The 18,364-nt window shown below is 41.9% G+C and overlaps 1 protein-coding gene across 1 annotated transcript in view; it reads right to left on the minus strand.

Annotated features, from left to right (window-relative positions):
* Window positions 1-978: 978 nt before the first annotated feature.
* The window catches only part of Nlrp7 (NLR family pyrin domain containing 7), a 29,054-nt gene continuing 11,668 nt past the window's right edge, over window positions 979-18,364 (minus strand). Inside the window, exons 3-11 of the mRNA XM_074057375.1 lie at window positions 18,142-18,216; window positions 16,416-17,999; window positions 14,814-14,928; window positions 11,044-11,217; window positions 8,872-9,042; window positions 8,437-8,607; window positions 6,074-6,238; window positions 3,742-3,912; window positions 979-1,108 (exon numbers count right to left, since the gene is read on the minus strand). Of these exons, the coding sequence (XP_073913476.1) occupies window positions 979-1,108; window positions 3,742-3,912; window positions 6,074-6,238; window positions 8,437-8,607; window positions 8,872-9,042; window positions 11,044-11,217; window positions 14,814-14,928; window positions 16,416-17,999; window positions 18,142-18,216 (2,756 nt within the window). The remainder of the gene's footprint in view (window positions 1,109-3,741; window positions 3,913-6,073; window positions 6,239-8,436; window positions 8,608-8,871; window positions 9,043-11,043; window positions 11,218-14,813; window positions 14,929-16,415; window positions 18,000-18,141; window positions 18,217-18,364) is intronic.

The following is an 18,364-nucleotide window of genomic DNA, read 5'->3' on the forward strand; positions in this document are numbered from 1 at the left end:
AAACTTTTTTAAGACTATTTTTAATTGAACAAAGCTCTTATTCTAAACGTTTAATTTTCTTCTATATTGAAAAACAACTGTGAAAGGAAATGCCTAACACTTTGTTTATATTATAATGATCAATGCTTTCATGAATTTGAAAAGATAGTTATTAATGCAAAAACGTTTTGTACACATAGCTGTAATCCCAGCACTTTGGAGGCTGAGGCAGAAGGATCTCAAATTTAAGGCCAGCTTGAGGTACATAGCAAGATCCTGTCTCAAAAAGAAAAATCCCACCAATTTGTGCTTCCTAAGTAAGATGGTAGATTAGCACAGGTTTGGAAAACTATGGACCACAGGACAAATCTGTACAGTTGCCCAATTTTTTGGACCTAATAATTATTAGGACCTAATAATACCTGTTTAACTATTGGGACAAGTTTCATGCAACAAGGACAGAACTGAGTGTATGACTGGGACCATGTGGCTTGCAATGCTTAAAATATTATCTATGGAAAATTCCTACCAAGTCCTAGGTTAAAGTATCACAAAAACTAGTTAAAAACCCACATGATCATATAGACTCATCAGGCAACTATTAAACTAGGCTAAGAAACACCCAAACTAGGGAAAAGAAAAAAAAATAATCCATTTTCCCAGGCTAAGTACAGGCGTACACCATCATGTCCAGTCCTGTCCTTATTTTTTTCCCAGAACTTCAGATCATTTTATCAGCATTAAGTTTATTCCAAGTCTGCTTTTGAACATAACAATAAATGCAGCTTCAAACAACGTGCTTTAACTTTTTATTATCCTTGTGAGAGACAACATGCCGTGATCAGAAGTGGGTACGTGACTTGTGTAGAATTTACTATAAAGCAGGGAGTTTAAAAAAAAAAAAATCAGTGCTAAATCCTACATCTTTGACAGCCAGTGACTACCATTTCATGCTCATGATGAGTCATCTTGGAGATCAGACACATAATCTCAAGGTGCTCAGATAAAGAAATCACAGTAGGAAGGCGCCAGTGTCCTAGTGACATTCTCAATTGTCAAGCTGGGGTTGCTTTCCTTCACTTCGTTCAACAGCTTCCTGAATGTCACTTTAGAAGCATCCATTTTCAACCTGGAGGACCAGACAATGTTTTCTGATTTTTTTGTTTTTTTGTCATCAATGTTTAGAGCACACAGTTTTGTTGTTCCAAAAAACTCATTTCAAAGTATCCCCAAAATCTGTTTCAGCATATTCATAGCAGAAAACATTTTTGGATCCAGAAATGTGTCATAGGAAAAAAAAAAAAGACAGGTGAAAATCTGACAGAAACTTGTGATGGGCTCCCAAAAACTTTAGGGATTGCTATGATCATGACACAGAGTCTGGTGATGCTGCCTCTGACCCAAGTACCACTCTTCCAATGTCAATCTCTCCCACTGATGATTCCTGCGTGGCCAGACACAAGTGGGCCACACCTGCTGCTGCAAGGTGAGAACACAGCTCACCCAAACCAGACAATTAGATTATTCCTTCAGGAAATTTCATTAAAGACAAATACTACATGTTTTCTATCATATGTGAAATCTAAAAATGTCCATCTGAATATACAATAGTGGTTGCTAGAGGGTGGGAAAGCTGGGGAAAAGAAGACCAAAAGAAGATTGGATAGCAGGGTACCAAAGCAGAAGGAATTAGTTCTAGTGTTCTATAGCACAATGGAGTGACTACAACCCATTAAAATATTTTTATGAAGATCTAGAAGGCAGGAGCTCCAAGGCCACAAAGTAATGATAGACATGGAAACATTAATTACCTGAGTCGATCAGTACAGGTTGCATACATGCATTGAAATGTCACATATTCTCCATAAATAGTGCAGTTAGAATACAAATAAACATTGAAATAAGTTTTTGTAGTGTGAAAAATATATTGGCTAACCAAACAGTCAGAATTTAAAGTGATTCCAGGGTGAATGATGAACTTAGATGTAATGTGGCTGTCATGCATTTCCCATGCACGTGGGGGTCATGGAGGGAATGAGATGGGACAGAAATAAATGTTAATTATAATTCAGGAAGAGTACACAAGGCTAGAGATTAGCCACCATATTTCTTGGTTCATTCTAAGTCTTGCTAACAAATATACTACCTTGATTAATGGCATCACAATATACCCCTAAAACGTTGAACCAATTAAGCTAAAACACCCTTGACATACAAGAAACTGAGTATTAAAGTCAACATGATAGTGAGTGTATTCATCAGAAACGTTTCATGTTAGACGTAATTTTTCAGAGTCGTAAGGAATCCACAGAATCACCCACCACCAAATCACTACTCTGTCTGGAAAAAAGACATTAACGAAAGCGGAGACAGTGTGCAAAGGACTAGAGCAGAGGCCAGCAAGCTACAGCCTAAAGGTAAAATCCGGCCCTCTACCTGTCCTTGTAAATAAAGCTTTATTGAAACCCAGCCACTCCCACTCATTTTCATGCTGTATAGTGGTAAGGTAGTGAAGACAGCCTACTTTCTTTAATGCCTGATCCTTCATTTCAAGTGTATACACTCATGGCCCTCTTAGAACATTAGATTTAAGTAAGTATTACTAGAAAAAATAAAGAGATCAGTTCTTTTGGATAATTGCAAAAAGAAATCAAAGATTGGGATGAGGGTGTATCTCAGTGGTAGAGCACTTGCCTAACATGCTCAAGGCACTGGGTTCCATCCCCAGTACCACATTACAAATCTCAAGAAACTAAGTATTACTTAAATAAGTTTTTTTCTCTCTCTCAGTACTGGGGCTTGAACTCAGTATCACACTTAGTAGATAGGAATTCTAGTTTCAGCCACGCCTCCAGCCCTTTTTGCTCTGGTTATTGTAGAGATAGGGTCTCACTTTTTGCACAGCCCAGTCTGGACCTCAATCCATTTCTAGGATTTCTGCCATAGCTGGGAGGACAGGCACACACCACCATGCCCAGCTTTTTCCTCACTGAGATGAGGTCTCATGAAACTTTTGTCCGGGCTGGGCTCAAACTCCAATATTCCCAATCTTTGCTTCCTAAATAGCTAGGATGACAGGCATGAACCACCACGCCTGGCTTAAAATAAGTTTTGAAGTGATACAGATGGCTCATATAGTGAAGGGAACACCTGTAGAAACAGCTTCTGAAAAGCCAATCCAATATCCAAGGGCCAGGTATGGTGGGCCATGCCAGCAATTCCAGCTATGAGGGAGGCATAGTTGGAGGATTGTAGACCAAGGCCATCCCTGGGCAAAAAACATGAGACCATCTGAAAAATAACTAAAGCAAAGAAGGGCTAGGGACATGATTCAAGTGATAGAATCCTTACCTAACAAGCAAGAGGTCTGAGTTCAAACGTCAGTACCACACCCCAAAAAAACTAAGACCCAGGGTTTCTCTGCAGATACCAGCAACAAGAACCACTTATTCTCTGGGATGTGACAGTACACCTGTTATGTGCAGATATATGCACACAAAAGCTTCCAGTCTGTCCCGCAAGATGGTTTAAGCCATTGGCATTCCTATTACTGAGCATCCTGGAGAACACTGGACAATATGCAATTCTAAGAAAAGAACATTCTGGAGAATTAGGTAAAAAATAAACCCCCTCCCTAAGCTAGGAGGACACTATTGAAAGGGGGCCTTGAGATGATCCCTGTAAGGTGTGTTCCCATTCAAGCCCCAACAAGACATTATTATCTTTAAGGCAAACTTTTCACATGAAGAATAAAGACCATACCTGAGGATCTTCAAGGGTCCATGGCTATCTCTCAAAGCCTCCAAGATCACTATCAGTCCACTCTGCCCCAAGTTGTTCTGGTCCAGGTCCAACGTTTCCAGCTTCTGGTTGCTGGCAAGAGCAGATGCAAGCTCCTGACAATACAAAGGGCTGATAGAGCATCCCCGCAGCCTGTTGAGGAAGAATAAGAAACCCACTCACTCCAACAATTCTGACTGGGGACCTACAGTACACTCCACTTGCTGGAGATCCAGTAGTGAAGGGGATGGGGGAAGAATTAAAAAAAAAAAAAAATCAATGCCTTTTCATCATAGACCTTATTTTAATGACAGCAAACATCAGGACCAATCATATGGAAGACAGTGGGTGATGGAATTGACTCATCTCAATGAACTGTTTTTAGGGAAGTCAACCAGAGAGGAGCTGTGCAAGTTTTACTTATGGTGGTCAGGGAAGCCCTCCTTCAGAAAATGGAATGAGAAAAACAACTAAAAAAGGTAGACTGTGAGCCACTGTGATAGTTAGGGGAAGAAGGCAGTGTGAGATATGGGGTAAAGTAGGAAGAGTTTGGCTCAAGGGGTGGAGAGGTAGCCCAGTGATACACCACTTTTTCTAGCATGCATAAGAGCCTAGGTTTGATTCCTAACACCAGTAAAAAACAAAACTACAAGCCAACAGCACTTGCCTAGAAAGAATTTGGCTCCTAACGAATAAGATCCTGTAGGATACTTATTGTAAAAGCCTTTGGATTTTATGCACAGTGAGACAGATATTCTGAAGCTTTGGAAATAAAGGTTTGATGGTCTGGCATGCAACTTCAAAGGTCTCTTGGAGGGATGGACTAAGAAAGTTTAAGCCACTTGAAGTATGGATAGGAGGCTCACAGTTCAAGGCCAGCATGGGCAAAAAGGTAGTGATTCCCTATGTCAAAGAACAAGCCGGGAATTGTGGTATAAACCTGAAACCCCAGCTTTGCAAGGAGCAGACATTAAAAGGATCATGGTCCAAGTCCAGCCCCAGGCAAAAGCAAGACCCTAGTTAAAAAAATGATAAAGCTGGGCGCCAGCTCACCCACATAATCCTAGTCACCCAGGAGGCAGAGACCAGGAGTATCACAGTTTGAAGCCAGCCAAGGCAAATAGTTTGCAAGACCCTATCTCAAAAAAACCCATCACAAATAAAAGTGCTGGTAGAGTGGCTCAATGTGTAGGCCCCGAGTTCAAGCCCCAGTACAGCAAAATAAATAAAATAATCATAGCATAAAGGGCTAGAGGTGTGATTCAAGTGATAGAGCACCTGCCTAGCAAGTATGAGGCCCTGAGTTCAAACCCCCAGTACCACCAAAAAATAAATTTTAAGAAATCAAGGACAGAAATCTGCAGACCAGTTCAGAGGTTATGTAACAATCCCCATGAGTTAAAGACTTGGAGGACAGTGTTTGCAATGGAGCTATAGGAGGTGGGGAGTTGGAGGTAGAGACAGGCAGCCAGATCCAAGACATCTAGAAGGAAGATCGAGATGGCTTGAACATGAGCTAAGAAATTAGCAGAGTATCAGAGCGTTAGGGTCAACAGTAGAACTGGATTTTTGCAAACTTCTTACTGAGAGTTGAGTTAATCATTAATGATGCAGGACATATTATCATTATCCCCATTCTCCAACTCTTTCTTCCAGAGCCCCTTGGAGACTAAAAACTGCATTTCCCTGTGGAAGGCAGAGGAGGATCTATTAGGACAGATGCAGTTATTACACTAATATCTATAGCTGCACTCAAGCCTGGGAAGCAAGAATTACAAGAGTTCCCCAGGTACCATTTTTTAAATAGCACCCTATAGCCTAGTGTTTTGTTTTGTTTTTTTCTTGTCTCTGCAGCAAACCTAGGAAGTAATTCACCACCTAGATTCTCTTTCCAATAGAGCCTCTGTTGCAAAGGGATTTGTGTCTATGAAATGCATTTTGGCTGAGACATAGAAAAGAAGAGGTGAAGAGCTCACCATCCTTTCCAGGGGGCCATTTGCATTTGCTGGGGTGGCATCCCATCTGCAGGTCTCTGGATTTTGAGTGGGGACAACGCCTCTGCTTCCTGTTCACTGGATCCCAGGAAAAGCCAAGAAGCCATGTGCTCCTGAAATCCACCTCATTGGAAGCCATGCCACCTCTATTCTATGTCTCCAGTTCCTCTGAATAGCATTGTAAACACCCTCTTACCTGTGTTGAAAGTCTCTGGAAGTGTTCTAAAATTAGACCAGTAGTGATACCGCTGCAATCAGATATCTTGGAAAATAGAAATTACAGATTTACAAACACTTGAAAAATGAGCCCAAACACCTACCCTAGGCATTTCAGATTAAAGTTAGGATTCCGTATGGCATCACAGAGTGACCACAGTCCGACAGCTATGGGGTTCAGACCCAGGTCCAAGCTCATTAGGCTGCAGTCTTGAAGTACTTTAGAGAGATGCTTGCAGCCATGTTTCGTGATGTTGCAATGCCGTAGCCTACAGGATGATCAATAAAGAGGTGTTTATTATCCCTCCGTGATTTACACCCTGCAAAGTTACTGCCAGCATCATGAGGCGCTAAATGCTCATAACATTTGCACATAACAGCAAACCAAGTTATAATTACATTATTTCTACCCTGTCCAGATGGTAGAGGATTAATCTGGCCTTTGTCTGCTACCTTTTATTATGGAGAAACAAACACACAACTCCTAAGATACAGGTCTTCCTAGGGGTAATGTGTCTTTTTTTTTTTGGGAGTGGGGGGAGGCTTGAACTCAGGACCTCGAGCTTGCTAGGCAGGTGCTCTACCACTCAAAGCCATGCTCCAGCCCTTTTTGCTTCAGTTATTTTTCAGATAGGGTCTCGTGTTTCTGCCCAGGACTGGCCTTGAGCCATGGCCACCTCCTGAGAAGCTGGAACTACAGGCAGGAGCCACCATGCCTAGCCTCTGAAGCCTCTTAAATGTCAAGAGCTTAGGCTCCAAGTTCAAACAGACCTAGGAAGTTTATCTGAGGCCTCACTTATTTTCATTAGAGTATTGAGTTCCATCTGTCTTTGACATTTTATTCTAAGTTTTAGGTTTACTAGACCTGGCAAAATTGTGGTGCACCTAAAAAGCTAAACACTACTGACAGTCCTAACCATGGCTGTGTTTCAGATTTAAATGCTGTAGATCATACAGCATGTAAACATACACTTCCTCAGATGCTCCTGAGCATCTGATGCTCAGATGATGGTAACTGGATGAAAGAAGCCAGTCTTTGTACTATGCAAAAATCCTAAAGTGAACCTGGAGATTTGGGACAAGGAACTAACACAAAGTCAAAATTAAGTTTCAGGCTAGGGCTGTAGCTCAGTGGTAGAACACCTGCCTGAGACTCCATGATTGATCACAGGACCACAACAAAATAAAGCTTCAATTCCCTACAAAAATAGAGGCATGGCTGGACACTGACTTAACACTTTTTAAAAAAAAAAAAAAAAATGGGTACTGACATATCAGTCTGTAGAGTGGGCCTTATACCTATTATGTGGATGGAACCACGGGCAAGTGGATAAGCTTTAGATTTGAGCTTTAGTAAGATCAAAATGAAGGTACTTATCTCAAAAGGCTGTAAGGATTAAAAACGTACAATGCTTGCAAAATTTAGTATAGTCCCCGATACACAGAAAGTGTTTAAAAAGCATGGGACATCTTTTGTTGCTATTTGGTTAGATGCTGACTTAACCTTTAACTTTAAGACAGGGATGGCTACTGGCAACATCACACATTACATGAAATTTTACATTCTTCTGTTGGACATGGTGGTGCACCTCTATAATCTCTGCCTTTGGGAAGCTGAAGCAAGGGTTTCATGATTTCAAGGCCAGCTAGGCTATGTAACGAGACCTTATCTCAAAAAAACCAAAAATCTTCCAATGCTGTTTAGGTACAGGCATTATCTTTTCCCTTTTTTCTATCTGCCACTTCTTTCTCAATACTCAAGTCTGAAGTGATTAAGACATGTCTGCATTTCTGTGCATCCTAAATGGAATCACTGGAGTTTCTAGGACTAGCTGGAAGCCATAGCAGACAGTAGGTTTATAGCAGAGCAAGAGCCCCAAAGAAATGAAAACTGGACCAAATTTCTAAACAGGAAAAGACCTTTCAATCTCTTGCACTGTCTTGAATGCCGTATTTACTATGGTTTAATGCGAACAAGTAGATAATGCTAGGCTTGTTCCCACAGAACAAAGGTCGGCAAACCACAGCCCTGTCACCATTTTTTTAAAGTTTTATTGGAACACCACCTACTTTTTCCCTTATATCTCCACACAACAGAATGGAGCAACCCCACAGAGAGCCTTTTCCCCATAAACATTCACCATCTGACCCTGTGCCAGCCCTACCATAACTCAGTCTGTCATAGACGAAATGGTATGTCACATGGACTTTAAGATCATACACAAAATAACAAAACGATCTGAGAATGAATTGCCTGTCCCAAACCTCACAATACGAGGAGTCTCAGAAAACATGCAAATACTAATATCGCCTGCCCCCGTGTTTCTACCTGTTCTTTCCCTAGTTTTCACCAGGTTCTTACCAGTTGCATTTGAAAGAAATTAAGTAATCACATAAGTCCTACTCAAATACATGTGTGTACACACGTGTACATGTACACACATACATGAAGCCTGCAGGTACTTACACCAGGCTCTGTAATTTACACTCAGGGTAACGCAAGCCCTCACACAGGATCTTCACCCCACCATCACCAAGGTCATTCCTGCCCAAGTTCAGGTGTGTCAGCCTCTGGTTGATGATCAAAACAGAAGAAAACTCTTTGCAAGAGGCTTCTGTAAGGTGACAGTTCTCCAACCTGTCAGAGAATCACATGGATGGTAAGATGAAAACATTTCCAACACCCAGACTTCTTGCCTATCTCCAAATGACAGAGTCTAAAGCCCGTGTTGATTCTCCATCCTGTGTGAACCACATGAAGGAACATGAACGAGAGCAAGATGCACCAACCACCTGCCTGAGAGCAAAAACTGGGAAGCAGGTGTCTGCACAAGTCCACAGCCACCATTCTCTTCTCTCTATAGTCCCCAACGAACAGAAATGCCTCACCAGAGAGACTTACGATAACCTCTGCAGGAAGCACTTTGGGTGCTTCAAAGTCACACACAGCATGTTAGCACCCTTGTCCAGGAGCTCATTGTCCGAGAGGTCCAGGTATGTCAGGGACTGGCTAACTTGGAGGGTCAGGAATAAGTCAGCCCATTGCTGAGTGGCGGCAGAACAAAATCCCAGCCTGTGGCATAAACAAAAGTAAGTCATTCTTCAGGGAGGACAGAGACCATGTTCAGATACTATGCTTCTCCTCCCTAAAGACAGTCTTTAAAAAACTTTAGTTGAACAAAGGGGTTTCATTCTGATATTTACATGTATATAATGTACTTTAATCAAATTTACCTTATTCACCTTATTCTCTCCTAACTCCTATCCTCCTCTCCACTCCTTTTTAACAATTTTAATGGGCTTTGTTATTTTCACGCACATACACACACACTTCTATCAGATTCAATCCCATCACTCTTTCCTTTCTCCTTTCCCCATTTTACACTAGTCCCCCTTTTACAATGTCATATTTTCTAAGTCAAGATTCTGCATGAGTGAAAACATGCATTATTTGTCTATCTGAGCTTGGCTTATCTTGCTTAACATCCAGTTTCATCATTTTCCTGCAAATGACATCATTTTATTCTTCTTTGTGACTGAATGATAATCTGGTATATACATGGATCACATTTTCTTTACCTGCTCATCAGTTGTTGGGCACCTAGGCTGATTCCATAGCTTGGCTATTGTCAATAGTGTTGTAATAAACATGGCTGTGCAGGTGTCTCTACTGTATGTTCATTTATGTTACTTCAGACATGCTCAAGACTGGTAGAACAGAATCACATGGCACTTCTATTTTTAGGATTTGGTTTTTGTTTTGTTTTCGTTTGGTGTTTGTGTATGTGTATGAGTGTGTGTGTGTGTGTGTGTGTGTGTTGCTTCTTTGTTTAGAGGAACTTTCATATTGATTTCCATAGTGGCTACACTAATTTACAATCCTACCTGCAACCTCACTGGCACTTGTTTTCCTGATGATACCCATTCTGACTGGGGTGAGATGGAATCTCAAGTGTTTTATCTCACACCTCCCATGGCCTGAATTATTAGAGATCTGATCTCCTTTGCTATTCATGCATTTCCATGTATCATGCTCAACCTCCAGCCTCATCTCCAAGAGAGAAAAAAAATTCTAAAATAATTCTTTGTAACCCATCGCCAGCATGCCTATATACATTTAAATATGTGACTCTACAGGGAAAAAAAACATGCTGCTCAGGCTGGAGGTATAACTCAGTAGTAGAGCAATTGTCTTACATACGTGATACCCTAGGTTTGATCTCCCAGCACCACCAAAAATGATACTTAGTATTCAAAAAGTTTAGCCTCAAACTTATTGGGAAATATGAAAATTGAAATATCAAGATACAATTTGATAGTTAAACCAGTCTAAAGTTTGTTGGGTTTAAAGAGTTACAAGGATAAGGATAATTGGAACTTTAGATTTTGGACTGTGAATGTCGTGCATCTGGTTGAGAACATTAAAGCAATCCATTGATCCTCTTGCAGATAACCATTTACTATCTTTAAAAGATACACTGAAAATCATAGTCTGAGTTGAGCTCATTATTGAAACCATGGCTCTGCCTCTGGTGTCCAAAACTTTCACAACTTACCTAGCCTTTGAAATATTCATTTATTCCCCACTGGGCTTTTTGGGGAAAAAAATACCTTTATGTCAGACAAATGAAGGATATAATTCACTCACATACTGTGACTCATACAACATTTGCTATGTGAGTAAAAGTGGAGCTGTTGAAATTTGGGCTTCTCTTCCCTCAGTACTTGATCAACAATAAGGAAATTATAAATTTATTCAAGTAATAAGAATACGAGGCACAATTTTAAGTGTCTCAAATCAAATGAGTGTAAATAGAAGATTCTGTATCAGCCATCTCTCACTTTGGCACCTCAGTGTACCCACTGAGAAACTTTACCAATATTTTAAAGCTATGGGGTTTTTTTCCTAAGTAAATAGACAGTGGTGGCCACAGAGAACAACAGTGACCTTGAGGTTCAGCCCAAGGGAAAAAGGTGACTGTCAGGTCCACCCAAAAGGACAGCGATGACCATAAGCCACCTAGTAGTGGCTGTGAGATCCAGGCCAGGGGACAGCGGTGACCCCTAGATTTACCTCAGATACTGCAGGTTGCACCTTGCATGCTTGAGCATCTCACCCAGCAGCATCAGCATCTGAGTCTTTCCCTCCTGGACTCGGCCCTCCAGTGTCAGGTGAGTCAGGGTCTTCTTACCAATGAGAGCCATGCAGAAATCCCGGTAAGTAATCACAGGGGAGACGTTTCTAATCCTAGAGGGGAAAAAAAACACATCAGCAGTGTTCAATCTTTGCACTGTATAGAGGCAATGTCAATACTCACGATGTTGCAGACTTACACATAACCAGCTCTCATTTCCTCAACTGTCTCGACCAGTGGGAAGTAATAAAGCATATTTCATTTCAAACAACTGTTTATTGGGGTTGTGGAGAGTGGCAATGTTATCTCCATCAACAAGATCATTGAGCAGAGATTTGTACAGGAAATTCACATGGAAATCATACAGAAATGTGCTGCAACAATCACCAGAAGCTCACTGCTGAAGAGAATGCACATGAGAGAAGTCCACAAGGACACTATGCATGGTAGGTCTCAGCTTACTTGAGCCCACGCCAAAAAGTACAAGAGTAACTTAGCTACTTAAGTTGGAATTACTCTGTGATCCAAACATCTTAAGCCTTTCCTTGGCTCAACTTGTACAAATAAAGTATGCTGAGATCCCAAAACAACTTGGAAGTCTGTTAGCCAAAGTAAGAACCAGCTGGCTTGAGTACTAAGTATTTAAGTTTTGTATCTTTGCTACTCTTTCCAGGTTCCTTCTGCCTCTGTCATCTGTGTCTTCCCAGACACCATGGATTCCCATTTCCTGGAAATTGATTCATTTTTATGTGATTGCCTTTTCTTTGCATGTGGGTGGGACCCATAACTTCTGGCTGAATAGAATAGGGTAGCTAGCCACCATCAGTAGAACACAATTAGGTGGTTAGATTGTACCAGATGTCATCATGGAATTTCCCACTATTTGGGTTAAAAAAGGACGAGGCCACATTTTTAGTGCACTATGGGAAGGACCATGTCTAAGATCTAACAGCTAGGCGGGGATGGGGTGTATCTCAGCAGTAGCATGTACAAGGTCCTAGGTTCAGTCCCCAACACCATTAAAAAAAAAAATTGAGTATATGTGAACTGGGAACAGGTAGGACCCCAGGTCTGAGAACCAGCAAGGATGGTTTCCAATGAGATGCAAACTTGGAAGCAGATACTTCCCCATCAAGCTTTCAGTACAGCATACATCTTTCCTACAGTCTTGTGAGAGGCTCAAAACTAAGCCAGATTCCTGACCCACATAAAATAGTGTGTTCAGTTGCTATATTTGAGATAATTTGTAACAAAGCAACTAGATTAATACAATAAATCTATATACCTCCCACTTTTCTTCACTTGAGGCCAAATGACAGTCACTTTTCAATGCCCAAGTTCCAGGTATGCCACTCCACATGACTATCTTTCTTCCTTATGCAGATCTATGGCTGTCATCCTCACTAGGGACTTAAAAACATCCCCATTTACTCAGCTCACCATGAAAAGGACAAGTCTCCAGTTTATTCTCAGAGAATGGTCCCAAACAACAGTGTTATTTAAATACTCTAGAGCATTTGATCAGTGCTAAAGATAAAGCCACTATCCTGAGTTTTCATTAGAGGTCAGAAAGCTACTCTTAGAAAGAGGGTAGACTAAGGAATCAGTCTGGGTCAACATTTGTTCCACTACTTCTGAGCTGTTTTAGCCAAGCTATTCAAACTTACTGTCTTCTATCTTAACCTAGGAAGAAGTCCAGAGTCCATATGTACTCACCGACCCTGTCATCTACATACTCATCCACTACATCCACGCATGTAATCTATGAGTTACTAAGACCTAACTTAATCCTATTTGTGACAATTTTGCTCTCTCTTCCCTTTCCCAAGCCCCACAATTAAAGACAAACTCAGAGGATATGATTATCTTTAAATGTTCCTTCTAGGAGTTATTTCTGTACTGCAACTAAAAATAACTCCTGAGAAAATTAAAAGATGGCGTGGGAGTTTTATCTATTTGAAATTCTTATTCCGAACACTATACACATAAAACACTATAAAACTCGGCTTAACCTATAATATGCCAGGCCCTTCTGCATTTAGAATACTGACATTTTGACTTAGGTGAAATTGTAATTCTGAAAGAACCAGAATCATGGAATAGTTCCATACAAACAAACACCTGGGGACCAATATGGCAGGCTTTTTAAACCAAATCTGCATTTTTAAAAAATCTCTCTCTAGTCTTGCCACTCAAAACGTCAGCTGTAACTTCCCAGCTGCTACCTGATTTGCTTTGCTCACAGTGATCTCCTCCCTGGTCTCCACAAGCATTTGAGTTTGCAATCTAGCAACTGAAAGTCTTTTAGTCATGTTAGATTTAGTAGCAAAAGTCAGCCAGTGAGGCTGGGGTAAATTCAGGCGCAGAGCATACGTGGGCAGGATGGTGGACCACTGGCATTCTGAACGCTTAATGGGAAGAGATGGTACAAGTCAAAATGGACAAGGAGAAGGATTTTGGTATCCTGACTTCAAAGACAAGGATTCTATCCAATGGAGTGGTAGGAGGAAAGGCAGGACTAGTAATGGAGCAAGATGGCGACACTTCACACTTCAACTGAGGTCAAGTGTCCCAATTAATTTTGGCTTCATATCCTTCATGCCCTTTGAACATTCAAGCCACATGCTACTTGCCCACCTCTATGCCTACAGAATCACAATTCTCTCTGTAATCTATGTAATCATCTCCCTAAGCACTGTGCATTCAGGCCACAGGAAGTAACCAAGTAAGCTATAAACGCCTTAAAAAACAGACATTTTAGAGTTTTGTGCATATATAATTTCTCTAACATCTAGCATGGCTGTAGAATTCAAAAGGAGGTTGAAATGCAACATGAATTTTTCTCATCAACTTGTTGTATTTCACTTTTTTTTTTTTTTTTTTTTGTGGTACTGGGGTTTGAACTCAAGGACTACACTTTGAGTCACTCCACTGGTCCTTTTTTGTGGTTTTTTCAAGATAGGGTCTCACAAACTATTTGCCCCAAGCTGGCTTTGAACCACAATCCTCCTGATCTCTGCCTCCTGAGAAGCTAAGATCACAGGCGTGAGCCACCGGCACCTGGCTTGTATTTCACTTATATACTTTTTTTTTTTTTGATGGGACCATGCATTTGCTAGACAGGCACTCTTCCGCTTGAGCCACAACCTCCAGCCCATTTTGTAGTTATTTTTAAATAGGGATTTTTGCTTGGGGTGGCTTATCTGTAGCTGGGACTACAGGTACACACCACCACACACAACTTAATTGGTTGAGCTGGGACCTCATTAATATCCTGCCCAGATTGGCCTCAAACCATTATCCTTCCAATCTCCGCTGTACTCTCTCTGAGCTTGGTTTTTTAGTGATAGAATGGTGATTATCAGAGGATGGAGGGAGACAGATGTTATTCAAAGGATACAAATTTTCCAAAAGAAAAAAGTTCTAGTGATTATTGTATACTGTGGTGACCTGTGAGTCCTGCTCTGGAAATAGTCCTCCTCTTCTACAGGCTTACCTGCAAATGCGCCCCCTCAGTGGACATTTGCACACATCCAAACTCTTGGCCCAATTGCCTAATGATGACCCTCTGATGTAAGACAGTCCTCCCACTAGACAAGTTAAGGAACCATGGCAGTTTTTCATATTCCAAGTTCATTGTTGGAGTCTGCTACTATATTCAAACACTACCAGGCCTAGGACACACTATTGCAAGACTTGTTTTACTTACACGACTTTCTGCAGACAGCAGGAGATACGGCTTACATAGTCACAAAGAATCCTCACCGAAGGGCTGCTAAGGAAGCTTTGGCTGATGTCCAAAAGGCTCAAGTTCTTGTTGGAGCAGATGGCAGAGCAAAGATCCATCCACCGGCAAAGAGAGCCTCTGTTGGGTTGAAACCTATAAGGAAGTAACAGACCAAAGCACCAAATGACAAGTAACACAGTGTGTAGGATCTACACATCCAATGTAAACAAATGTTACATCCTATGTAAACAAAACCATATTCTTTGACCAACAACTGTGAGGGATTCTTAGCATTTCCCATAACAATTTATTCAAGGGAATAGCGCTAACCATTCAATAGCCTAAATCTTCAAAGGCATGTTGGTTTGGGGGAGAGTTTTTAGCAATGTGTTTATGTGATATTTGAACAGAGCTTAAATAAGCATCACTTGAACACATGTTGACTTCAGAGGGTATAAGACAGTTGTCTTATTTAAGTATAATGCCTAGGGTCAGTTACAGTGGATCATAGCTATAATCCCAGTACTGGGGAGGCTGGGCGGGAGAATCAAGTTCAAGGCCAGCTTGGGCTACATAGAGAGACCCTCCCTCAAGAAATAAAAATAGTAGGCCAGGGATATAGTTCAGCGGTAGAGCGCTTGCCTACCATATACAACGCAAAAAGAAAAAAGAAAAAAAACAGTGTATGAGTTTTTAGGCTTATTACTGACCTTCATTGAAACATTTTCCATATCAGCATACCAAAATGTAATCCTTTACTCCATAAATACCTATAATTATTTGTCACTTAAAAATAAATGATGGGGATGTGACTCTGGTAGAACACTTGCCTGGGATAACAAGGACCTGCCCAGGAGACCCAGCACCACAATCAATGTTGTTTTATTTTAAAGTTTAAAACTTCAACTTATTTTTAGCAGTACTGGGATTTGAACTTGGGGCCTTAAGCTTGCTAGGCAGGTGCCCTACCTCTTAAGCCACTCTTTCAGTCCTTTCTCTTTAAAAAGGAGATTTACATGATTTGAAGGAAACTACAGTAGCCCTTTTTCTTTAGTTTCTCAGATAATGATTCCTGCTTTTTAATCCAGGGCCAACCTCAAACCTTAATCCTCCTACCTGTCTCTCACACACTGCTTATTCTTTGAGTTAGGGTCTTGCTATAACTTTTTGCCTAGGTTAGCCTTGAGCCATAATCCTCCTATATCTACCTCCCAAGTAGCTGGGACTACAGGCATTAGCCAGTGACACTGGCTAAAAACATGACTCTTCAGAAAAGAAAAGAAATAAGTATTAAAAACATGTAACAAATATAAATAGGGAGAGAAGACACAGGAACTATCAGAGGCATCTTGGCCCAACTAGGACCCAGTGCCTGCTAAAAACTGTACATGAAACAAGGTCTGACTGCAAAGTCCTTGCCCCAATCCCAGCATCTTATTTCCCACATTGAATGTGGGAAAGAAGTCTAGCAAAAGGAAATTCTAACCCTAACCCACAGTCAACGGGAGACTCCAGCCTTGTGTCTATGGGACATGGGAGGAAGATGAGGACAGAGAAATCATAGAATGAAACAGAGTACTCACCTCTCACCCCGCAGGTAGGACTCCAAAGCAGCACTGTCCTCCGGGAACACCCCCTTGGCCACCTGCACTGAGATTCTCCTCAAGTTGTGACAGTGTTTGAGGCAGAATGAAGAGTTCATTAGGTCTGCATTATTTCTCAATTGCAGAGACATTTCCTCAAAGGGGACCATGGCTTCCTCTGCTAGTTCCTCCTCCTGAGATTCATAGAGACAGGAGAAAACCTCCCTCAGATCCATCAAGTGGAGGAAGGATTGATTCTCCCCAGGCTTGGCTTGCAGTAACTCCTGTTTGACCTCCATTGATGTTTGGCAGCCAAAAGTGGTCTCCACCTCCTGGGCTCTCTTCCTGTTCAGGAGACCAAATAAGAAGAGCCCCACCTGGGCCAGGTTGGGGTTCTTCACTCTTGCTTCCTTGGAAAACAGCTTCCACACATCCTCAATATCCTGCTCAAAACTGTCCTGAATTTCCTTCTTCTCACGCTTCAGAATGTAAAACATGGCAGCCAGAAGTTGCTGGACACTGAGGTGCATGAAGGAGTAGCAGTCCATACAGTCATTGTCATTCTGGAGGATGCCCTTGTCCAGGAAGGGATGGAGGTCAGACTCCTTCACCCCAAGTCTCTTGAGGTCTTCTTCATAGAACACAGATACCTGTGTCCACAGGCACTGGGCAGCCAGGAGACACAAGGCCTCCAGTGGGGCTGAAAGGTGACTGCTAGGGCTGTCATCAGGTGCTGGTTGGAACTGGAAACAGAGAAACTGCAGGAACAGTGATGTGGTGATCTGGCAAGTCAGGGTAAGGTCTTCCCCCCTCTCCATCTGTAGCTTCAGACAGGTGCAAATTACCCAGCACACGGCGGGAGCTGAACTTATAGAGTACAGAGCCTCATTGCGCTTCATGGCCACGAGAGCTTGCAGTGCCTGGTCCTCATCTCCAAAGTATTTCCGGAAGAATGCCTGCCTGTCCAGGTCCAGGAAGCCCTGGATCCCTATGAAGAGTGGCTGCTCTACCAACAGGATGAGCTCCTGCAGGGCCCGGGATCTTGTGGTGACCAGCAGTGTGGCGTTGGGTACTATTTTCCTCTTCAGTAAACTACTCAACAGGATGGGCACTGGCTTCTCTTTACTTGTATCTCCACAGATGTCACAGATCAGTGCCTGCACTGGAACCCTCAGCTCATCAAAACCATCCACCACGAACAGGAGTTCCTGTGCTTGTGCAAGGATGTCCACCATGTCATCCTGCAACTCAGGACAGTCCTTAGAGATGAGCTCCACAAACGAGCAGGGCGCCATGTGGCTAAGCTCCCTGCAGCTAAGGTAGAAGGCACATCGGTAGGCTTGACTGCCCTCTGTCCAGTCCTGGAGACACCTTTTGGCCACTGTGGTTTTCCCAACGCCTGAAGGACCATGCAACACTACTGTGTGCGCCGTTGGCTCTGTGGTCATTTGGGGACTCAAAAATGGTATCAATTTCTGGCTTCTCTGAGTGACGTCTTGGAAATGGTCACTGTCTCTTGGACAAAATTTATTTTTCCAGACCAAAGACAATTTCTCTATTATGTTTCTCCATCCCTCCTTTTGACCTGTACAGGCATTCAGTAAGAGAAAGTTGGATTCCTGATAGCTATCCTCATCTGAAAAACACATCTTATACATTGCTAGGAGTGAGGAAAACCAGGAAGTTGTGATTTACCCATAGGATGCTATAGGACAGAAAGCACCCACCTGGCTTCTCTATCTCCAAACGTTCTTCCTTGTGTCTCAGCACTGGCTCATATATTACTTGTGCTTGAACATCCTCTGCAAAACACACAGATGTGAGCTGACTCATAGGGCTTTCTGCCTCCTACAATAAGTGCTATTATAAGAAGGCTTCAAATATTGAGTCTATTTTTATTACGGCAAAATACATCAAAGATTTAGTACTTTAGGTTATATACTTCACATG

The sequence above is a fragment of the Castor canadensis genome, chromosome 16 (genome assembly GCF_047511655.1).
Source record: "Castor canadensis chromosome 16, mCasCan1.hap1v2, whole genome shotgun sequence".
Classification (NCBI taxonomy): Eukaryota; Metazoa; Chordata; class Mammalia; order Rodentia; family Castoridae; genus Castor; species Castor canadensis.